General features: G+C 56.9%; 2 protein-coding genes across 6 annotated transcripts in view; both read right to left on the reverse strand.

Annotated features, from left to right (window-relative positions):
• Positions 1–696: 696 nt before the first annotated feature.
• ARRB1 (arrestin beta 1) lies at positions 697–15,935 on the reverse strand. Of its 5 annotated transcripts, XM_062515354.1 has the most exons (17): positions 15,598–15,935; positions 10,475–10,505; positions 9,810–9,870; positions 9,278–9,322; positions 8,721–8,917; positions 8,057–8,116; positions 7,870–7,937; positions 7,352–7,487; positions 7,188–7,272; positions 7,018–7,090; positions 6,535–6,672; positions 6,256–6,339; positions 6,035–6,058; positions 5,121–5,191; positions 4,699–4,750; positions 3,979–4,086; positions 706–3,878 (listed from the first exon to the last, which is right to left on the reverse strand). In XM_062515354.1, the coding sequence occupies exons 1-17, from the start codon at positions 15,615–15,617 to the stop codon at positions 3,866–3,868; spliced, it is 1,266 nt and encodes a 421-aa protein (XP_062371338.1). In that variant the 5' UTR covers positions 15,618–15,935; the 3' UTR covers positions 706–3,865. The 5 variants fall into 5 exon arrangements, with proteins under 5 accessions (XP_062371340.1, XP_062371338.1, XP_062371336.1 ...); XM_062515356.1 differs by lacking the exon at positions 6,035–6,058 and adding an exon at positions 4,145–4,153 and having other exon boundaries at positions 697–4,086; positions 5,103–5,191; XM_062515353.1 differs by having other exon boundaries at positions 716–4,086.
• A 4,666-nt stretch (positions 15,936–20,601) lies between these two features.
• Positions 20,602–23,711, reverse strand: part of PDE2A (phosphodiesterase 2A) — a 38,764-nt gene continuing 35,654 nt past the window's right edge. The window contains exons 21-31 of the mRNA XM_062511829.1: positions 23,438–23,560; positions 23,156–23,226; positions 22,665–22,787; positions 22,474–22,561; positions 22,318–22,365; positions 22,136–22,210; positions 21,880–21,979; positions 21,582–21,694; positions 21,287–21,325; positions 21,034–21,140; positions 20,602–20,827 (exon numbers count right to left, since the gene is read on the reverse strand). Of these exons, the coding sequence (XP_062367813.1) occupies positions 20,602–20,827; positions 21,034–21,140; positions 21,287–21,325; positions 21,582–21,694; positions 21,880–21,979; positions 22,136–22,210; positions 22,318–22,365; positions 22,474–22,561; positions 22,665–22,787; positions 23,156–23,226; positions 23,438–23,560 (1,113 nt within the window). The remainder of the gene's footprint in view (positions 20,828–21,033; positions 21,141–21,286; positions 21,326–21,581; positions 21,695–21,879; positions 21,980–22,135; positions 22,211–22,317; positions 22,366–22,473; positions 22,562–22,664; positions 22,788–23,155; positions 23,227–23,437; positions 23,561–23,711) is intronic.

Below are 23,711 nucleotides of genomic sequence, written 5' to 3' on the forward strand. Positions count from 1 at the left end.
CTGTTACAAAGGTGTTAATTGGGAAGTAACCTGCCTGCAAAAGGTTCCCTGCTGCTCCGGGTGTCAGCTGAGATGAGGTGGGGTGAAGACTGTACTTCAAGAGCACCTGGGGGAAACGTTACGCTGGGAATGTGCTGTACTGACTCACTCTGTGCCATGGCAACAGTTGTCTGCCTGCTGGCTGAGCCTGGAACCTGCTCAATTCTTCTCCCAGGACAAGCCATCTGGGCATTTCCACTCATCCCAAAACTCTGCCTGGCAGTATGTGAACCAGGGGCAACACGTCTTGCACAGGGCTGGGGATGTTGATGTTTTGTCACTTACTAAAGGTGTGGATCTGTGTCACCACCATCAGCAAAGGGAAAAGCCTGTTTGAGTCCTAGAGGAGCTGAGCTCTCCTGCGGGAGTGTCTGAGCATCCTTTCCACTACCAAGGGTCCACAGCAAAACCAATCCAGCTGAGCCAGAGCTGAACTGGAGGAAAATGGGTTCTGACCAAGAGCCTGAGAGCATTTCTGCCCCAGTGCAGGCAGCAGGGAGGGCTCCTGACTCTCTAGTCTCTCCATCTGCTCTTGAGTCAGTTCCTTCCGGCTGTGGTAGAGCCAAGTGTGCCCTTCACCTACACCAAGACCTGCAGGTTCCTCCATTTAGGAGGTACCTTTCTGCCCCATGAATGGGACCTGTAGCAGCCCCAGGAGGGGCAGCTTGCAGTACACAGACATGAAGTGTTCTCAGAGAGGCATTTTGGAGCTCAGTGGGTTTTCCTCAAGCACCCCTGGGAGGAGGTAATTAGGCAAACAGAAGGTGCAGACTCAGATTGTGTGGCTTCTCCTTCCTGGGGGAAACTCCCACAGAGGGAGGGTCTCACCTTGAAGGAGGTGGGCTCTGAGGTGGAGAGACCACTGGAGCCTTTCCAGTACCCTATCTACCTCTTCCTTACCGCCTCCTTTGCTGGGACATGTGGAGGAGCTGATCCCCTCCCACATCACAGTGATGCAGATAGTGCAACAAGGACAGGGAACCAAATTTGCTTGGCTTTCAAAATGGGGCTTAAGCAATAGCTTAGTTTGTACCCATCTAAACTTCCTTTTTTTTTCCTAAAATAACTTAAGCCCTCTTGTCCGGCTTGAACCAGATTTGAGAGGGGACTGGAGATGTCAAAAATATTAAGTACTCACAAATGCTGTGGGGATTGTGCACACAGGAGGGATCTGGAGAGTTGTGCTGGGTAATTGCTCCCAGGAATGCACTGCATAGAGCCTCTGGCAATGCCCATGTGGGATCAGAGTCTGGTTGGTCTTCGGCAGGGAAAGTTGGGACAGCCTCTGGCACGAATCCTGATGCCCATGAAGTGAGCCAACTTAAGGAGAGTCTCTCCTTCCCCATAGCATCAGCATGGCAAGGGGAGCTCAAGCTACATGGGACAAGAATGTGTCCAACCTCTGCTCTCCCTGGGACCACAGAAAGAAGGCCTAGAGAAGAAGAAGGCCATCTAGAAGGCCTGTCTTCACTGAGGCCACAGAGTCTTAACCCCTGCGCAAGGTAACACAGCTGGAGACATAGAATCATGGAATCATTAATGTTGGAAAAGCTCTTTAAGATAATGGAATCCAATCTTTACCCACACACAGCTAAGCCCACCACTAAACCATGTATGTCCTCAATTGCCACACCTAGACATCTGTTAAACCTCTTCAGGGATAAGGACCCCACCACTGCCCTGTGCAGTCTGTCCCAAGGCTGAACAATCCTTTCAGGGAAGGAATTTTCCCCAGTATCCAATTTAAATGTCCTATGGCACAACTTGAGGCAGGATTTCTCCTTTTTTGAATGTGAGGGGACAAGTAACAGCCCTCCCATGAGGGACTGTCTCTGAATTCAGGCCCATAAATGGAGCTGCTACTTGGCTCATTCCCCAGTCCTGGCTCCTGCTGCTCTCAAAGGGGATGAGAAGCTCCCTGCAGCATTAACAGATGTTTGGATGTGGCTCTTGGAGACATGGTTTAGTGGCCTTGGCAGGGCTAGGGGAACCACTGGACTCTATGATCTTAGAGAGTTTTTTTCTAACCTCAATGATTCTGAGATCTTTACAACTATCAGCTCTGAGCAGTTCCTCAGCAGGACACAGACTAGACATGGCTTGTTTAACAAACAGCTCATTAGTGCCCTGTGCTCATGAGGTACTGCATGGCAATGCATTTTATTTCCAAAATAATGTCCAGTCCCTGCTGCAGGATACAGAATCCTTCATCTCTTCCTTGGCTCCTCTCTGCATGTCTCTGCACACCAGGGAGGCTGTAATCAGTGGAGGCATGGGGTGACATGAGCAGGGCAGGTAGCTGCTGCTCTTTGGTCCTTGTGCAGGAGGGAAAACATTCCTTTGTGATGGTGGTCAGGCCCTGGCACAGGTTGCCCAGAGAAGCTGTGACTGCCCCATCCCTGGGAGTGTTTAAGGCCAGGCTGGATGGATCTTTCAGCAACCTGGTTTAGTGGAAGGTGTCCCTGCCCATGGCAAGGAGGATGGAACTGGGTAAGCTTCAAGGTCCCTCCCACCTCAAGATGATTCCATGGTTGCTGCCAGTTTCCCCGTCCTTAGCCAATAGAAGTGTCCAGGCATTAGGACTGTATTTTACTGGGTTTTTTTTCCTTTTTTTTTTTTCTGAGTTTAACAAACTAGAATAATTTATTTGACAGAACACAGAAACATCACAGACAGGGTGGAGAAACCAAAGCAGCAGGTATCAATGATCAGTACAAAGGAACCACTTTACAAAAAGAAGTACCACGCTGCCCATCAGCTTTACCCAAAAATTACGGGGGAAGGGGCAGGGGCTCAGCTCAGCACCCCACAAACCAGGTTGGGGAGATGAAGCTATCCCCACAAAATGCTCTCAGATGACAATGCTAACTGCAACAGCACAATAAATAGTGGGAATTGCCTCTCAGTGGGTGGTGGGAGACCAGAGACCCTTGGAGGGGGGAGGGGGTCCAGGTACCACCAATCTGGGAGGTATAAGCATCTGTTGAAACACTGATTAGGGTAGCAAACGCTCTGCTTTTCCCCTACCCCCAAACAGGTGCTAGATCCCATGCAGGCAGAGCGAAACATCAACCAGGAGGGCTTGGCTGGACAAAAGTATCCCTGGCTACATTCCGCTGGGGACAAGGCTATTCCACCACAACACTGCCATGGCTGTGAGGAGGCATTTGAGGCCTCTCCCAGAGCAAGCAGTGCTTGGCCAAGGGCACAGACCCACAGGGTCCCCTCTGCTGCCTTAACGTGGCCCTAGCAGCTCCCAGCTCTGAGCTGGTTTCCTCCAGGGAGATTATTCTTGTGTGAAAATGGAAGTAGCTGGGAGGACCCCTGGGGCTGGCCACTTTGGGGGGACCTGGGGGAAGAGAAGGGCAGGTGCTGCCCACCTCCTTTGTTTGGAGCAGCTGGGGCAGGGGCCAAAGTCAAAGCCAGGCTCGTGCATCCCAGGGAGGGAACACATGCAGCAGGGCCAGACACAGGAGACTGGCCATGGTGAAAGGAGGGGACACCAAGGTGCACAGGTGCCTTTTCCCATGAGAAGGCTGCCTAAAAAAAAAACCACCCCCCCCACCCCCCATTCTGTTGCATCACCCCTCTCCATAGCAAACTGGTGTTGAGACTGGGCTTATATAAAACTCATAAAAGAGGCAGCTCATAGGAAAGGGCTCTCATAAGTGGCAGGAGGCTGGACAGGGACGGGGTTATAGTGAGTCCCACTGCCTCCAGCACCTCCCTGGCCGCGCCCTGCACGGGAAACAGCAGCTCTGGCAGCTGGATGAAGAGACAACACAGCACAGCTGGACGGTTATAGGTCCTGTGGCCATCGGGCGATTCATAGGCTCCCAGTACAGGTAGAAAACAAAATTAATTAATTATAGAAAAGAGAAGCAGCCTAATGTAGGGGTGTCCCTGGGGTGGGGTGGCGAGCAGGGGGGGCTCGCTTATCTGTCGTTAAGCTGCGGGGAATTTGTCCGCTCCTCCTCATCCTCCTTGTCATCCTTCATGCCTTTCAGTCGCTGGCGGGCGAAGTCTTCAAACACAATGTCATCATCGCTAGGGGGGACACAAGGGAGAGGGGTTTAGATGGGGTGTACAGTGAAACACTCCCTACCCCGAAAAGCTGGCCCAGCGAGCTCAACCTGCACCACCACAATGTTGCAGCAGCTCAGGGGGCCCCAAAATCCCCCATCCCTAGCAAACACCCCCAGTCTTCAAAGCCTTATTACTTGCCCAATGCACCCAAAAAAGAGCCCACATTCTCTCCAGCAGGTGCAGCTTTACCAGGGCCATTGGTATTTTCCCCACTCTGGGGGAACTGCAGACCAGCAGGGATTAGCTGGGTGGGTTAAGTACCCTAAAACCTCCCAAGCATATCACCAGCCCAGGGAATGTTGTGGCAACAACCTCCCGCACCCCCAACACGATCCCGGCGGCCTCTTACTGCAGTTTCTCCTGTTTTTGGAAAGCCATGCAGGGAAGGGTGAAGGAAGAGAGAAGAGAGAGGGGAACAGCACGCGTCATGCATTACAGGTGACATGTGTGGGGTTAATCATGTGCCAATCCCATGGCACAGCAGGTGTTAAGAGGATTGGGGGGCATGCCATACAACCGCCATTGCCACACAAAATGTGGGGATTGGGGGAGGGGTGTATTTTAGTCTCTTACTTTGTATCGAGTTCTATCAGATTTGTATCTATGGGCGCTTCATTCTCTGGAACTGAACAAAGGGATGACACAGGATTAGTCACGGGGTGGTGACTGCCATCCCACCGAGGTGGGTGACAGCTTCCCCAGGATCATCTCTGCCCTCCCACCAGGGTGGGTAAAACCCCCACTTGCAGTCATCACTGCCATCCCATTGGGGTGGCTGAGATTCCCCTGTGGTCGTCACCACTGTTCCAGTGTGTGGATGCAACGCCCCTGGTGTTTGGCTGCACTGGGGAGATGGGAGCACCCCCATGATTTTAATGCTGAGGCCCTGTGAACATCAGGAGCCAAGAATCTCCCTCCACACAGCCTCACTGGCCCCCTTTGCCCCCACCTACCCCCAGGGATGCTGTCCCTGTCACCCAGGGACAGATACTCACTGTCCCGGTGTACTGGTTCCTCCCTGGGTTTGGGATGCATCAGCGTGAAGGGCAGCTCCACTGCAACATCGCTGCAAGAGACACCAGGGTAAAGCACGGGCTTGCCTGCACTTTCAATGCAGAGTGAGGCAAATTTGTGGAGGGGGAACAGAATAGCACCCCCATTACAGCTGCTGTAGAGACCACAAAGCTGGGCAAACCCCTGTGTTATCCTCCATGGACCTCCTCAGCAGCTCTCATGACTCTTGGTTGAGCTTGGACCCCGGGGTGGGGGATCAGCACAGGCCCCTTGGGAAGTAGAAGGGCATCAGGAGGGAGAGCAGCATGGCAAAAAATTGTCTTTAGCAGCTATGGGGGGGATCCAAACCCTTGAACTCAGGCTGTAGCCAGCAGTGCCATGGAAATGGCAGGAGGTGCAACAAGTTTTCCCAGTGCTCAGTGGGCACGGTGACATCAGGACACGACAGCCTAAGCTGCCCCAGGGGTAAGACAGAGCTCAGACAGAGGAGTGTCCCAAAAGAGGATGAGTAGTCCTGTGGTCCCTATAGGACCCTGTGGGAGGCAAGTGATGTGAGGATGAAGACCTGGAAATTCCCAGAGTCTTGCCTCCCCACATCCACAGCTGCTCAGCCCTATGGAGCCACCACTATGTGCTGCTCACTCTCCCCAGCAGCACCCACAGGTCTCTCACTCTGGTACAAGTAGGAGGATGCAGGATTCAAATCCTGCCAGCATTCCCAGGCTCACCACCTCATCCCCACCTCTACCAGGCTTTTTGCTTGAAGTGAGACAGCATCCCAACACAGTGGAATCCCAAGGACAGGCACGGGATCAGGTAGCACCCTGAGGGGCTGGGGGGTGCAATGGGGGGCTGCAGTGAGGACTGGAGGGTGCTGGGGGGAATGGGGTGTTACCTGGAGGCGAGGTCTCCCAGCAGGCTGGCGTGAGTCAAAGGATACAACACATTAGTCACTGTCCCCTCCCAAGGACACGCAACCCCCACACACCTTTTGTCCCGCCCTGTGCTGCTTAGTCCCAGGGGAGCTTTAAGGATGATGGGGCCCCGCCTGCAGCACAGACCAGTCCCAAGGTTAGAGAGGAGGTGCAGCACGGTGGGGGGTTGCCCAACACTCACCCTCCTCGTGACACCACCAGCTTCACCTTCACCTTGTAGGAGACAATGATGCCCAGGATCTCCTTGTTGGCTCCATCTCTTAACCTGGAGGAAGGGGCAGGTGGGCATCAGCGTGGAAATGGCCATGGGGACCAGCCCCCTCTCCTCCTAAAGGTCCCCCCATGGGATCTCCTCCATCCCAAGCATCACCCCTGGAGGAGGGGCTAGACGCCCACCAGGGCCAGGTCCTGCCCCCATCCTGCAGGGGAGACAGGAGCCCTGGGGGGTAGAGGGGCTCACAGCGTGCTGGAGGCCAGGTTGGTGTCCTCGTGCTTGAGCTTCCCATCCAGCGCCAGCCCCCGCTTCTCCCGGTTGTTGGCAAGGAAGGGGGTCAGGGTGTAGACTTTGCAGAACGTCGAGCTCGGGGCCACCATGTCACTGGAGATGATTGCCACCATCAGGCAGAGCCCCAGCCGCCCACAGCTCCCACAGCCCCACAGGCCACCCCAGACATCTCCACCTTAGCCTGGTGAACTTCTCCACATATTCCCATCCCTGTCCTGGCCTGATGAACATCTCTTTCCTGGAGGATGCAGAGAATGACATCCCCAAGATGCCACTAGACAAAGGGTCTCCATCTCTCTATTCTTCTCACCAGTCCCTGCTTGCCAAGTGCAACATCCCAGTGGGGTTGCACTGGGGAAGGAGAACTCTAAGGTTCCTCCAAGACCCCCCTGAGGTCTCCAGGGCTCCTCATGATGTCCCCAAGTAGCCGGAACTCACTCAGCATCCTCCACAGCCACTGGGCACTTGTACTGGGCAGTGTTGAAGAGGCAGATGTCGGCATACTGGCGCACTGGGGTGAGACACAGCAAGATGGGGATCAGGGTAGGCTCCCACAGGGATGGGGAAAGGGACACTAGTGCAGATGGAGACACGACCCTACTCCTCACCTGAGATCTTGATTTTCTTCACGGTCTTGTTGGTGTTGTTGGTGACATGCACATTGACACTGATGGGCTCCCCGTGGTAGTAGATCTGTAGAGGAGCAGAGCAGAGAGGATGTTGAGATCCCCAAGGTCACCCCACCAATGTACATTCCCTAGTCCTTGCCCACCTCTTTGTCCAGGGATGCCTCAAGGTGGAGCGGCTTGTCTGACATGAGGAACTGCCGGGTGGTCTCTGCCATGGGCTGGGGGCCAGGTCTCTCTGGTGCATACTGGACCTTACGGATCACCAAGCGCACCGAGTTCCTGGGGAAGACAGCAAAAGAAGAACTCAAACTGCCCACACGCTACCCTCTTTCTTGGCCTGTTCTGGGTCAAATCCTTCATTTCTTCTGTCTGCTGGGTCAGGACACTGCAGAAGGTCTTGTCTGAATGCCCACCAGAGCTACAAGGGGAAAGCGCTATGGCCGGGCCAGGCTGCCCACAGGAAGTGTTGGGCTCCTTGCAAAGTGGTGGACATCCCAGCCCCAAGATGTTCTCTGACCCATCCCTACCCGGAAAGACCACTCTATCCCATCCTGGAAAACATCCCACCCAAGGTGGGTGGCAAGCTGTGGTGCCCCTTTCCTGCTGTCAGCACCAGAAGGATGCCACTCCCATCCAGGCTGGATGGATCCTCTCTGCTTACCTCTTGTGGATCTTCTCCTCCAGGTTCTCAGCACAGAAAGCTTTGACCTCATAGTCCACCCCACAGGCCTGAAAAACCAGGAAGGGGGGAGAAGGAGGCAGGGAAACCCCTTTGCAGTCCCCAAAGAGGTAACCCCAGCAGTGGCCACACTACAACCTAGTGGCATGGGAACATGGGGGGACCTTACCTTCCCCGTGTCCTCTGGGCCTGGCTGCAGTGTGACGGAGCAAGGCAAGTTGGGGGGGATCTGGAAGGGAAAGGGGGGTGAGGGGCTTTTTGGGGGGCTACCAGTACTTCTCTTTCCTGTTCAAAATGGAAAGAAAGAAATCCAAGAAGGATTTCCTCATTTTACTATTGTGTTTCCCAAATCCCAAAGTACTACAAAAATACATTATTTTAGAGGGTTTTAATTAATCAGGGGGATTTTGAGAAATCAGGGCGTCTGGGCCATTTTTGAGGCCATAGGATTGAGTGCTGTAAAATGTCACAGAGCTCCAGAGGGCGTGGCCACCACTGCCAAAGCTGTGCTGAGGAAATCGGAGGAGTAGGTGCATGAAGCAGGAGGTCTACCCCCACCCCATTCCCTGCCAGAGCTGTCCAGTGCTGGCATGTATCCCCAGTGACATCATGGATCCCCCTGGTGCTGACACGGACCGGCCGGTGTCTGTCCCTACTGGTGTCTGCTTTCTGCTCACGAGTTTGATGATCCACCACCAAAAGCTGTGTCTCAATTACACATAGCAGCATTTCACCCCCAACCACGACCCCACAGGGCCAGATGCGACCCTGATGTCCCTGCCTCAGGGCTCACTGTCCCTTCAAGCACCCTAGAGCACGCACAATCACCTTACCTCGAAGGTGAAGGGGTAGGCGTGCTCGCCCAGCTTCTTGATGAGCCGCTCCTGCAGCCGTGTCAGAGGCTTTTTGTCCTCGGGGACCGGGGGGAAAGCCTGGGAGTTGGCCACGAACAGGTCCTTGCGGAAGGTCAGCCCCAGAACATCCAGGTCCTCACGGCCATAGCGGAAGGCGCAGGTCAATGTCACAAAGACTGGAGAGGGTGACAAGGGGAGGCTGGTAACAGAGTGTGGGTCATGGAGGGGACCATCATGGTGTGGGGGCACCAAGGCAAGGTGACATCCTAGCTCATGCCAGTCCCACCAGCACTGGGAAGTAGTGGTGGCTTGAGGACATGCCATGTTGAGAATATGAGGATTCAACAGCCAGCTGTGCCTTGGGATGCCCACCACAGAACTCCCATTCTCCACAGGACATGGGGACAGGGAGCTGGAAAATGACACCAAAGGGCCCAGAGATGCCAGTGCCTGGGTAGGACTGCATAGGGGTGCTAGCATCACTCTGTGGCAGTGCCACTTCTGTGGCCCCACAGATCCCAGGGGTAGACCATTACCTTTTCTCTCCTTCAGGTATTCAGGATCCACCAGCACTACTCCATCTGCAACGGAACAGCTGGGTCAGAAACGTATTTCGGGGACAGGGGGACACACTGGCAGGGTCAGGGAATGCAATGGCAAGGTTAGGGGACACGATGGGAGGGTCGGGGGACATGCCACTGGGATGGGGGGACACTGCTGGCAGGGGGACACACACTGTCAGGGTCAGGGGACATGCTGGTAGGGTTAGAGGGGAATGTACAGGCAGGGTTTGGGGGGACACCAGCACAGTTAAGGGGGGGATATGCCCCCCCTTTACACAGACAGTCATCACCTCCAAGCTGCCAGCCGGGGCCTGGGGGGAACATGCTGCCAGCAGGGACAGCCCGCACCTACCACACCCAGGGCATATGCAAAGCCACAGCGGGACATGAATATTATCCCAAATCAGCTATTTTCTGTTTCCCCAAATCCCTCCTCCCCAGACAGCCCAGCCCACCCTGGCATGTGTCTCCCTGCAACTGAGGTCCCCTTCCTGCCACCACATACCCACGGGGTCCACCACATCGATGTGGTCCACGAAATCCCTCTTCCCAAGGTAGACAGTGAGCTGCAGGGGGGAACAGGGTGTCAGGGGTACACAGAGCAGAGCCCCCAGACTCCACCCATGTTGTCACCACCCGCTGGGGTCCATATTCCTCATCATCTCCAGTGTCACCCTGTCCCTGTGGTACCCAAAAGCCAACCCCACCTCATTCCAGTCAAAGCCTGGAACCTTTCCAGATTTTCCCAGAGCTGCAGGCACTTTGCATCTGGGGACTCTTAGGTGGCACCCCAGGGGTTTGTACTCCTCTGTCAGGCAGGGATGAGCCCCCCAGTGTCACCTTTCTCCTGATGGGGAAACTGAGGCACAGGGCAGGCAGCTTCCAGGCAGAAGGTTTTCTGCATCAGCTCTTGCTGCCAGACCCAAAACCTCCACAGGCAGAGTGACCTGCACCCCAGCACTCCAAAAACATGTCTGCTTGACCCCTGACCTTGGGAAAGCCCCGGCCCCCGAGTCCCACTGTGCCCCAGCTTCCCTTCCTGCTGCCCTGGCAGGATGCTGAGTCAGGCAGCAATGTGCAGGGTAGAATCTAGGGTTCAGGGACATGCCCATCCCCCACTCCCAGCCATGCTGGTAGACCTCATGGTTTCCCCCACCATATCCCCCTTACCTTCCCGTTAGGACTGGCTTTCTTAAACACCCTGCAAAACAGCAAAGGGAGGGGTAAGTGCTGGAGCAGGAGGTACCCTCCACTCCTGAAACCCCCACTCTGTTCATGGCTCCCTGCCCATGGAGCTGTCCAGCCCTCCCCTTCAAGAAGGGTCCCTGGGGGAAGAAGCGTCCACTGGCACAGTCCCATTGGGTGCCAGGTGCATTCAACCCTCAGCACCCACTTCCAGGAGCCAGCTTTGGATAATGGAGGCATCAGGACCCCGGCCCACCCCTTCGCCTGAGGATGTTGCCCAGAGACAACTGTGAAGGGCAGCAGCACCCCAGCACCAAGCTGGCTCTGGGACCAGAGTGTGGGACCATAGGGTCAAGGCATGCAGGATGGGAGCATCCCATGGGATGAACCCACCTCACCACTACCTCACATGGATGCATCCCAAAGCCACTGAAGAAGCAAGAAAAGTCTGGGTGCTCCTGTTCCCAGGGCTCTTTATTCCAAACCATGGGGCTAGCCCCCAGACACCCCTCTCAACTCCCAAAATCCTTCCGGAATACACCACAGAGACATGGGAGAAAGGATGTGGGTCCAACATGCCCCTGCTGGAAAATGCTGGAGCATTCCCAGCCTGTCTGCTGCAGGCAGGGAGCAGGCAGAGGCAGGTAGGGTGCCTGGCACTGCCAGATTTTTCGGAGCCTGCCCTGGCACAAAGCCACCCATAATGGGTTCTCCTCAGATAATCCCTCCTCGCCTTTAAATTCCATTAAAACCATCCGGGAAGATTAGTAGCGCTTTTAGGCTGGAAAAAAACAATTTCCCAGGGCAGCTGCTTGGCTCTGCCAAAATGTACCAGGCTGCTACTGAATGATGGACCCTCAGCCACATCAGGAGTAACCCTCTGCCATCCCAGTGCCTGCAGCTGCCCACACCGAGCCAAGGGGCAGGCAGGGAAGGCAGCAGCTGGTGAGTGCCAGCTTGGAGGTGACTACCACCCCGGCAATGGGATAGGATACATCAGGAGATGTGTGGGCACAGCCCTCGCTCTCATTATCCCTGAAATCCTCTGTCCCCACCTCCCTGTGTCCTTGCATCTCCATATCCCTGCATATGTATGTCCGTGCACTCCTGCATGTCCAAGTCTCCACATCCCGCTCTCTTGAGAGCCATGGGGACCAGCACAGCCTGGCCAAGCCCTGCCCAGGAAGCAGGATCTAGTCTCGATAAGGGAATGTGGGGCCTAGGGGCCCTTATTTCCTTGTCCCCAGACAAGCCACAGGAACTCTCTGCCAGACACATAAATATTTGGGACATCCTTCTGGCTGTCCCAAGCCACTGGGAATGTCAGGAACATCCAGCTGGCTCTCCCTGGATGAGTTTTCCCTGTGGGGATTAGGGCACTGACTTTTCCCAGCCGAAATGGGAAAGCACTTCCACAGTAGGATGTTTGTCATGAGGGTTTGCTGGTGAAAGTGTGATCCTGTGCTTGTGCAAGGGAAGATGGAATTAATGGGAATGCTGCTCCAATTAAATAACCTGGGGAGATAAAAGCCTCAACTTGCCATGGAAGGTCATCAGCACCCCACAGTTTTTGAGGTTTGAAAGCCATGGAGGGATCAGTCTCCAGAGTCAGGGACAGAAGGGAAATGAATGCATCCTCCTTTGAGCACGGAGCAACTAACAGCAAAATGTTCATGTGTAATTAATGAGGTGTTACTTCAAAGCAAGATGAGGAGCATCCCCTGACAGCCTGTCACCCCCTTGCCACCCTGCATCCCACAGACCAGCTCCCAAGGGAAACCCCAAAGAGGGTCCAGCATGTTGGATCACAACCTGAGGTGTGCTAGGAAGCCACAGAAAAGGCAGACCAAGGCTGGAGGCTCAGTGGGTGCCGCTGCCAGCCCCCTGGGACATGAGTGATGCTCCCACCCAGCCCTGGAGACACTACCAGAGCCACTAATGAACCCAGTGCAAGTGAGACTGACGGCAGGTGCTGCAGGAAGCCATTCCTCACCACTCTGCCTGGCACACACTTGTGCTAGCCCCACCCTGGAACAGGAGCCCCACAGAACCTGAGACCTGCCCAGCCGCACGCTGCAGGTGCAGAGGCCCCACATTGTGGGTGCAGAAGCTCCACAGAATTCGAGGAACACACAGCTCTACACTGTGCGTGGAGGAGCCCAAGCTGGCTCCACACTGTGGGTACAGGAGCGTGCAGTGCCCTCATCCTGGGGGTGCAGCAGCCCTGCCTGGCCCCATACCATGAGTTCAGGAGTTTACATCTCCCCTGAAGCACTACTGTGAGAAGGGAAGGAGCACACAGGGACACGGTGGCCTGTTGCTACCAGCGGGGTGACCCTTGCCTGCCACCGGATCTAGAGGGAGGAAAGGAGGAAGTGTGAAGCCTTCCCTCCCCCTCCAGCCCTTCCTGATGTCGAAACACTGGAGACACAAGGCAGGAAGTGGCCTCTGCCGCTGCCCATCAGGGGCTTGAGGCCACACGCCACGGGCTGGCAGTCCCAGTGCCCCCTGAACTGGATCCCATCTCATCCGTCCTCTCCCTGCTGTGGATCTCATCCCTTAATGAGCTTGTCAGGCACCCAGCCAGGGCTTACAATGGCTTTATTGGGTGGCCAATAGTTGAATGAGGTCCGTTGGATCTTGGTTGGGAAGATTTATGAGGATTTGATTCCCCTGGGCACTGGAACAGGATCCAATGGCAACACCATTGATTGCCTTTGAACCCAGGGCAGAGAATCCAGGGTTTTGCCAGCTCTCACACTAAAAAGGCTGGCTGGCGGATCAAATTAGCTAGAGCCACATTAGAAGGGACCTCCAGGGATAACAGAACCACCAGCAACCTCATCATACACACCAGCACAATTCCGTGGTGGTGGCCTGAAGCTCCATGCCAGCTGTGCCGGGATGAGCCTGGAGAACCATGCCAGCCAATCCCAAAGCAAGAGCATCCCACAGGCCCAGTGGTGCATTTTGCATCCCTACTGCATCCATCCATCTATCCTCTGCTAAAATCAGCAGCATCCCCCATCTAGGTCAGAGCTCCACCAACTTCCTTGGTGAGGAAGCCCCTCAGCTGTGGGATCCAGGATATGTCTGGATCCTGCTGTTATTACCAGAGTTTGCTCTCCAAACAACATCCAGGAAGCAGGAGTCTCCCATCCTGGTCCACCTTCCAGGACTCTTTCTCTTCCCAGTGGAGACCCCTGTCCTGCTCCCAGATCCTATGGCTTCATCCAGGGGGATGAATAGGATGGTAGAGGGACTGACCAGCAGGTGTGGGGGCAGGCAAGGGTCACCCCCCAGGCAGCGAGCTGCTATGGTAAAATGCTACAGAGGGGCTGGATGGGGACTATGGGGCCAGAGGAAAGGTGCAAGAGGTGCTTAATGCCAGCCAAGGTGGGCTCTGGTGTACTAGAACCACTGCAGCACTTCCCAGTCACCAGGAAACCACACTCAAGCTGCAGGCTAGGAAACCCAGGAGCCAGGAATTCCAGTAGCTGGGCATCCTGTGGGGGGTTGCAGCTGCCCTAGGTGCTGAGTGGGAAGAGCAGGAAAAGGTGATCAATTATGCCAACAGCCACAACTCAGCTGTTTCCTCCAGCTCTTCCCACTGCAGGTGACTCCCAAGAAAAGTGGGGTGCCACAGCAGGAGTCAAGAGAAATGGGCTTTTGGGAATCAGATAGTAAATCAGCTCCCACAGCTGAACCGCCTGATCAAACCCAGTGGATTTGGGTTTGGAGATCCAAAGTGGAAGAGGGATTTGTCAGCCTAATTCTTGCCCCCCCCACCCCTTTCCCCAGCTCCCTCCGTAGATGCTGCGTAGGCAGGGAGAAAATCAGCTCATGCCTCTCCTGCTGGCACGCCTGCTGATGGGAATGCCGCTCACCAAGCTCCCCCTGGCACCCAAAAAGCCCTGGAGGCCAAACCAGCAGTATCCCGGGGTTTGAACCCAGATGTTGGGGGGAACCCAGCACCCAGTGGGTGCTGCAGCCCCCTGATCTGTGGGGCTGTTCGCCTGCTCCAGAAGTGCAACATGAATTCTCAAGAATTCAGGATACTGAGCAGGGAGGAAGCAGATGCTGTCAGCCACGGCTGGGGCACCAACACCCGGCAGGTTGGCAGCAGCAACAGCCGCTTCCCAAAATGCCGGATGAGTTCAACAGGAACCCACAACTCCTATCCTGCCACCCCAAAACACTGCAATGCTTCCGGAAGGTTCCGCCCAGGCAGCAACAGATCCCCTCATCCTTCTCTCTTGCCATGGCCATGGGGGAGGCAGACACTGCACCTTAGCCCCTTTATCCTGATGCCAAGGGGACATGAGGAAGAGCAAAGGGAGGGTGATGGTGTTGAGGGATGAGCAGGAGCACCCTGAAATCCCTGGGTCCTCCATGATTAATGGGGACAGAAAGGGACTGGGGTGAAGAACAGGAGTATCAACTCCTTGACCACTGTGCCACAGCTATTCAGTGAGCAGATGTCACAGGAGATCCCCCTTGCCTCCCCACAAGGGCTGGCAGGGGTCATCAGGCTCTACCTCAAATCCCAACAGCCCTCTGCAGGATGTGTAGCCCAGCGGGTCCTGCCACGGTCTGCACCTGGAGCCCTGGGGAGCACAGTGGGGGGGTCCCCATCCACCTCTGCACAGGGGCCCCTAAAAGACAGCATCCCCATGGCAGCATTCCCATGGGATGAAGGCGTCGCAAGCCCTCGTGTCCCCGCGCTCCAGGGCCGGCACGTGCTCCCTGACACCCCCAGCTGTGCCGCACGCCGGGAGTGACATCAGGGCCTGGGTCTCCCGGCGTCACTGGGGTGACAACAGCCTCCCCCAACCCAAATCCATCCAGACTCCAAATCTGACGGGGAGGGCGCAGCGACGCCCCCGATAACTCCACGGACCCGAGGCGGGACCCCGCAGACATTTCCCTACCACTCCCAGTCTCCGGGTGCTCACTACCCCTCGGGGGGGCACCATATCCCAGCAGCGGGGCCACCCCGGGGGACCCCCAGCTCAGCGCAGGGCACCGGCAGCGCCGGTCCCCCCCTCCCCCGCCATGCCGGGGCATGCCCCCCCGGGATGCTCCGCTCCGTCCCGGTCCTCACTCACCGGGTGCCTTTGTCTCCCATGGCCCCGCCGATCCTGCGGGCTCAGCCGGGAAGCGCCGGCTGGGCTTGGAAAATTACTGGCTGGATGGTAGAGGGAGCGGCGGCGGGGCGGGCGCGGGGCCCGGTGCGGCCCTGCTCGGGCCCGCTCGGAACCGCTCGAAACGCTCGGCCCAGGCTCGGAAACACTCGGAACCGCTCGGCTCGGCCCGGGCGGACGCCACGCCAGCCGGTTCGGGGGCGCTCGGAACCGCTCGGGCTTGTTCGGAACTGCTCGGAGGCGTTCGGACACGCTCGGAGGCTGTCGGCAGGGCTCGGCCCGTCCCGGTTCCGGTGCGGACGCTACCGCTACCGCCACCGCCGTCGCCGCCGCCGCCGCCGCCTCCGCCTCCGCCCGCCCCTGAGCGGCGCGGCCCCGGGGCCGGGGGCGGCGGCGCGCGCGGGCCGCACGGGCGGGGAGACGATACGGAGAGCGGACGGGGGGGGCGGGGGGCACGGGGCTGAGGAGGTGGTCGGGAAGGCGGTGGGGGGGTAGGAAGAGTGTGAGGCGGTGCGCGCGCGCACGCACACACACACACGGGATGCACCGGGGGGAGCACGCGCACGGCTCGGGGCGCCCCCCAGCGGCTGCATGGGGACATAGAGGGGCGGGGGGAGCCCCTTGTGTGTGCACAGAGACACGTGTGTGTGTGCACAAAGACACGTGTGTGTGGTGTGTGTTAATAAACGTGTGTGCACGGAGACACGTGTGTGTGCACAGAGGCACGTGTGTGTGCACGGAGACACGTGTGTGTGGTGTGTGTTAAACGTGTGTGCACAGAGACACGTGTGTGAACACAGGCAAATGAGTGAACACAGAGCTCGGTATCTGTGAACACAGACATGCCTTGCACACACGCACACACACGCGTGTGTGTGTGCAGGCACGCATCCCTGTGCACACCCAAACACACGTGCCCACACATCTCCACACAACACAGAATGCACACGTACACACACAATGTACACACACACACACAAACACACACACACACACACACACACACACGCACTTGCGCGCCCCGAGGTGTCCCTCCCCTCCTCCGATGGAATCCGCCTTCCCTGGAGGAAAACGTCCGTCCTTTCCCCCTCCCGCCCGTCTCCTGTTGCAGAGCAGCCTGTGGGGAACGGGCTTCGGGTGATTCCAGTGGTACATCCATCCCCGGCTGGACCATCCCCTCCAGGGAAACCTGCACCCCACCATAGGGATCAACCGGGACAAAAGGGGGGAAGGCCGTGATATCCTGAAGCATCCAGGAAGGGATGTCACCCAAGGGCATGGAGCCATCGGTGGCAGAGGCAGAAGTGGGGCAGCTCCTAGCTCGGGATCATAAACCCTGCTCTGGGACTAATTCGGAGGATTAAAGGATTTAATCCCAGGATTTGAACCGGAGGTTGGAGCAGGATTTGGTAGTTTGGGCAGATTTTCACCCTAATTTTGGCAGCTCGTGGAGCACCAGAGCATGCCATCACCAAAGCTCCGGGAACTTTTCCCCTGGTTATCAAATGCCCAAAATAAAGCTGTCAGATTGGGCTGGGATGAAAGTGCTGCATTGATCTTGGATAATAAATTGCTCCTTAGCCGGACAGCAGGAATGAAAAACACAGCCCTGATTGCACGGATGATGGGCAGACAAGACTGTCCCCTCTGGGGCCGTGCAAGGATGGCTGCAGGAGCCAGAGGAGCAGCTGGATTCTGCCCCAGTCCAGGCACAGAGGAGTCCCGACACAGGCCTCATCCTGCATCCCAGCCTAGGACCCCACTGCAATCCCAGCCCAGCCCACGCTGGATCCCGGCCCGGGCACAGCTCCCCCTGCTGTCAGGCTGGATGGGTCCCAACATTGCTCCTGTCCAGGTGTGGGGGAGGGGTCTCAACCTGGTAGATGGGGACAGAAAGAGAATCCCAAGGGATTGGGGCATCCTGGGGTTCTGGAGCATTTCAGGAGGGAACAGGGCACAGGGAAGGAACGAGAGCGCATGGAGCACTCAGAGGGGATCAGTGAATCCTGGGGCATTTGGATCCAGGAGAGTGGAACATCCAGGGAGGGAGCTTTGTGGGGGGCGAGGGGGGGGGGGGTCAGAACTACACGGCCCAAGCTGAATTCCACCCCTAAGGGTGATTTTGGGGTTCATAAGTCTTAATTGGAGCTCCCCAGGCCCCAACAAGGCCACCCACCAACCTGTCACGGGGAGGTTGACATATGAAATTTATTTAGGAAAACCAAAACCCACCAAAAAAAGAGAAATAATAGTAAAGAAGGAGGAGGAGGAGGAGAAACAGTAGGGGGAGGTGGAGGAAGAGAAGAAGGAGGAAGACAAGAAGGAGAGTAAGAAAAGGAGGAGAGGAAGAAAGAGAAGCCATCTCCTCCTTAGGCTCCATTGGAGTCCAGAACAACCAGTGCCGCAAGACAGGACAGAAAAGCTGAAGGAGGCTTGCACACCCACACACGCCTGTGTGGTGAGCTGGGCTGGGTGCAGGCTGCACTCCCCAGTATCCAGAGGGGTATATACAGGGGCAGGAGCTGGGAAAGCATTGACTACCTACACACACCAGCAGCAGGGGCTGGAAAAGTGGGATACAGCTGGGAAATGGGCATCCCTGTGTGCCCCCACCATGGTGTGGTACCCGGGATGCAGAACCCAAGTGCAGGACACCCCCACATCTATTGGATTGAGAGATCCGTGCATTGTCAGGCATCCCTGGATCAGCACTGGGATGCAGGGACAGTCTTGCTGTACCTACTGACACGTTGGTACCAGGGCTGTGCCAGCATCACAATGGGGATGGAGCTGCTGTCCTCCTCTTGCAGCTTCAGGGTTTGCTGCCTTCTGGGACCATCCCCACCCTCTATGGCAGTGTGGGGAGGGGGAGAAGGGCTTAAGGGGTCTTGGAGGCAAAGCCATGGACCAGCAGACAGACACAGTCACCAGGTAGATCCCACCAGGGTTTGGGCAAAGAATCTCACTGAAGGCATCTCCGAGTAGGTAAGGCAAAAGGAATTCAGGTCACTTCATCCATGTGGAACAGCTCAGCACTGGGGTCTCCCATTGCTCCTGCAGACACACGCTCCAGGTATCCCGAGAACACAGGCAAGTCATCACTTACAGACAAGCCAAGGAGAGAAGCAGCCACTGCGTAGCCCAAATCCAGGAGGGACCTGCTGTGGCACCACTTGGTATGGTGCCATGGGATACTGCAGTGGAGTGGGGATGGGGCGGCAAATGGCCCCATGTCCACTCTTGATCCCAACATAACCAACACCAATGCCAGCAGTGTCAGAATTTTACCATGCTGCTCCCATCGCTTTTCCCTGGTTTGGTGGTGGACTCATCCAGCTCCCATGAGCTGGATGATGCAGCCTGGGAGGCTCAGTGCACCCTAATCTCTCAAGGCTGAACACCGCCCCCTCAGCCCCAGCCCCCTCTTCAGCTCTGCCCCAGCAGGGAAAGCTGCCCACTGCAGCTCTCCTGCTCATGGGTGTTTCAAGTGGCTTTGGCTGGGGTGACAGAGCCCTGGGTCACATACAGCTGGTTGGACTCTGGAGGCTGGTAGTGTCCCTGGGACTGAGAGGGTCCATATGGTTTAGGTTGTGGGACTGGGGACCACAGGAAGGTCAGCAGGGTCCATGCTCAGTGGTCTGTAGGACAGGAGGAACCAGAGGAGAGCACTGGGGTCCATGCACGGTGGTCTGCAGGACCAGAAAAAACACAGGAGGCTGGTGGGGTGCATGCATGGCAGTCAGGACGAGAAGGGAGTCATGGGAAAACACCAGGGTCCATGCATGACCAGATCAACCATGGCAGACCAACAGAATCCATGCATGGTGCCAAGTAGGACTGGAGGTACCACAGGAAAATGGCAGGGTCTGTGCATGGTGGTCTGCAGGACCAAAGGGACCACAGAAGACCATTGAGGTTCATGCCCAGTGGTCTGCAAGACCAGAGGGATCCTAAAATGTTAGCAGGATCCATGCACAGAGGTTGGTATGGCAGGAGTTGTGAAGTCACCGCGAGCTAGGGATGCTCACAACACTGTCACCAGAGAAGCTGCTTGCGGTGAGGAGGCTCCTGGGTGGACACTTCAGAGGAACACCTACGTAGTGGGGACACGGCAAGGACATGTATGGGACCAGATGGACCCCCTGTAGAGCACAGCCTCCCCTGTGCATGCAAACCAGCAGCAGGACCCCCCAGCCTTGGCAAGTGTGTAGCCCTTGTAGGGGATGTGGCTGTGTGGTCGCATGGGACTGGGCTGTGAGAGAGATATGAGCCCTTCCATGGGTGAGTGGGTTCAGGGGTCCTAGAGGGGTGGGGCTTTTAGCCAGCAGATGCTCAGCATCAACGGATGCTGCTAGGAAGAGGCTGGAGCTGGCTCTCTAGTGGGGAACCCAGCAGGGGATGCAGACACATCCCCATGGCTGCGGCCCTCCCACTCTGGTGTCCCTTCCCTCCTCCAGCTGGAGCCAACCTTCTTCCGTGGACCAGATCCATGGTCCATGGCAACACCCCCCATACGCTCTACAACCACCCCACAGCTCTCTTCCCTTGCCATCCTGCCCTCATCCCCCCTGTCCTGCTAACCCATGTCATGGTGACCGACCCCTCTGTAGGTGCTTCCACCAAGGATATAATTCCTACTGTCATCCCATGGGGACAGGACCTGCAGTCTTAAGGCAGCTTAAAGCACATCCATCCCCCAGCCCCACTGCGTCCCTTGGTGCTCCCAGCCACCAAGGCAGTGTCCCAGGGACCACTGGGTGGACAGGACACCTGAACACCTGCCCCAGAGGGAGGAGATAGTCACCCAGTGGTGGGGAAGGACCAGTGGTGGGTGTTGGCAGCACACAGCCCTTGCCGTGGTAGTCCAGAGTCACTGATACCCCCCCAAACCTCCTCCCCATAGGCTGGGGGATGAGGCTTGGGGATGCTCCTGGCCCAGCCATGGCTGTGGCCCTCCCATCGCCTCCTTCACTCAGCCCCAGCCTCAGGGGGCTGCCCCGCCTCAGGTTCCAGGCAGCCGTTGAGCTGGGGATCAGGGGCCTGTGGGTCATATTCCTCATCCAGAAAGTCCAGAGAGTTGTTACTGGGCAACCCCCGGATGGTGAATTTGTGGGAGACCTTGGTCCACTGCTCCCGGTTGCTGGCCACCCGCTCGTAGAGCTCCGCTGCCTTGGGGAAGAGATCCTGCAGCAATCTGGGGAGTGGGGGATGCACTCCATCAGCAGAGGGTGGCAAGCCCTCATTTCGATGCAACCCCCTTAGCTGAGTGCAATGCCATCCCCACTGCTTGGAACAACCCCCAAGATCTGCAAGACTCCCCACACATCACCCCATCCCACCCTAAGGGAGGTGGGGGTGGCAGGGGGTCCTCCCCATCCCAGCACCAGCGCTGGGGCTCACTTGTAGATGGGCATGGCAATGTGCTCCATGAAGCTGATCTGCAGCTCAGGGATGTAGGCTTTTTCTCGGTCCATCATCTCCAGTGGGCTGTTCCCCATGGCCTTCTCCTGAGGAGATGGCAGGAGGGGTCAGTGCCAGTGGCACTTTCCCCTCATTCCCAGGCAAGACCTCTCTGCTCACTGCCCACGCTCCCCATCCCATTGGTGCTTTTTGGGAGCATTGGCCAAGCCCAACCCTGCCAGGTGGTACCTACCAGGTCACCCTGGGAGAAGAACTCCTTGTAGATCAGCTCCTGCAAAGAGACAGGTGTCAGCACAGGGAGTGCAGCCTGGGATGATCCCCCATCCCTCCTGCCCTCCAGACCCCTCCCCACAGCTCTGAATCAAGCAGGCACAAGGTCTAGCTTGGAGGGACTGCTGCACAGTCCAGGGTCCTGCATGGAGGAACCCACTCCATGAGGGGAAGGCATGTGCCTGGGGACATGCAGGTGGCCTAGGTGGGTTGTGAAGTGGCATTCAAGGGGTTTAGCTCCATGGTATGGAACTCACTGCAATCTTCCTGGTGGTCTTCCAGCCCTTGGTCTGGTCAGAGAGGTCACAGGAGGTCATGAGCAGGCAGAGCAGCAGGCTGCGGTGCTGCTTATTCTTGGGGTCATATCCCACTGTGGGCAGAGTGTGGGGCAGGGGTTGGATGGGAGACTCAGGACAGAGCTTCACAGCCCTCATCACACCACACATGAGGACTTTAGGGACAGCCAGAACCTCCTGTGTCACATCCCAGGCTTGGTGGGATGAGTTTTTATCACCCCTCAAATCCCAGTCCCAATATCCATCCAAGGAGCTTCACCTTCTGCCATTTTCTGGAGATCCTTGAAGATGCGGAGGTGGTGGGCCAGGTCAGTGGCCAAGATGATGTCCCGCATCAAGTCCAGCATGCGCTGGTAGTCCTGTGTGCAAGACAGCTGCCATGACCAGCTCTGTGCCCCTGCCACCTCCCACATCCCCTAGGATCCAGGGATGGGGAGCAGGAGGTCTGGAGAGGACACAGGGGCTCAGCATGGGCAGGGGGTGGCCTGAGGGAGGTGTTAAGGTGGGGGGCTCACCTTTCGGGAGAAGTGGTCAAAGATGTTGCAGCCTTGGCTATTGAGGATAGCAATGGCTTGGGCAAAGTGATGCCTCTGTGGGAGAAGCCAGGACCGTGAAAGCAGGCAGGGAGCAGGCAAGGATGCTGCCACGCAGCCAGAACCCAGGAGAGATAGGCAATGAGGGATTTGGGGGATCTTACCTCCATGACAGAGCCCTCTGAACTGTAGAGCGCTGCCAGGACTGATTTCTGCAAGGTAGAGCAGCCGGAATGATGGAACTATGGGGTGAAGACCCCCACAGCTGTCCCCTTACCCCCATTTCCCCCTTGCCCATCCCAGCTCTGGGCTCGGCTCACCGAGGCCACCTGGAAGGAGTTATTTGTGCCTCTGTGGTCCAGGTCATGGCACATGCAGGAGATGAAGAGGGCAAAGATCTCGATGTCTCTGGGAAGGGGGAGGAGGGAAACTGAGGCAGGCAGGAGAGCAGGGAGCACCCCAGCCAGGCCAGGGGATGGAGAACAGGGACAGGGATAGCACCTGGCCTTACTCCAGGTAGTTAACGAGCTCCAGGTTCTTGTAGAGCAGGTAGCAGAAGTGGGAGACAGAGAATGCGTGCATCCAGTTATGGTAGGGAGGGTCACGGTATCCCTTCTTCACCATCAAGCAGAACCTAGACAAGGCAAAGCCATGTGGGGGGACCCCACAGGGACCTCCACCTGGCCAGATGTCCACCAGGCAGGCATGGGGATGAGGATGGGATGGGGAAGGATTGGAGATGGGCAATGAGAGGGAGATGGGGACAGGGAAGATAGGCAGTTATCTGGATGCGGATGGGCATAGGGGTGAGGACACAGAGAGGGGACAGAGAAGGGGGACAGTGATGAGGATGTAGATGGGGACAGGAACATGGGTGTGGACTGGGATAGGGAAGCAAATGGAGGGGATGGGGAAGAGGAGGAGGAAGGGAATGGGGAAGGTGAATGGAGGGGATGGAAATGAGGATGGAGACAGGGAAAGTGGACAGGGATGGGGACTCACCTGGTGAGTGTCTGACGGTCCATCTTGTAGTTGTTGATGAAATTCATGTCCTGCAGCATGCTCAGGATGGCCTGCAGAGAGGATAGGGTGGGTGGCAGGGAAAGACAATGCCCAGCAAGGTCCCCTGCAAGCCACCCCTGCCCCTGCTCAGCAGGAAGATGCTCAGGGGTGCAGCCACATCCCTTCACCCCAACATCCCAGCACCCCAGGGTTGGGATATATGACCTGACCGAGGCCAGGCAGCGGATGGTGGCAGCTGAGAGCTGTTCCCATGGTCCTCACCATGGAGGTGTCATCCTCAGGCAGTGAGCGTGGCGTGTAGGTGAAGCTGGCAAAGTTGGGGTCAATGGTGGACACGGGCTGGATGCCCTCACTCAGCAGTTTGGTGTACTCATCATCAGACACCTGCAGGAGCCATAGCCAGTGGCCCACACTATGATCAGGTCACCAGGTGTCCCAAAGGCCACATGAACCACAGTGAGAGCAGAGCGCCCTGGGGTATCACCACCACCCAACTGCGTGACCACCTTGGGGTAAAGTGTGGGGGCACCATGCT

Source organism: Cinclus cinclus, chromosome 2, assembly GCF_963662255.1.
Source record: "Cinclus cinclus chromosome 2, bCinCin1.1, whole genome shotgun sequence".
Classification (NCBI taxonomy): domain Eukaryota; kingdom Metazoa; phylum Chordata; class Aves; order Passeriformes; family Cinclidae; genus Cinclus; species Cinclus cinclus.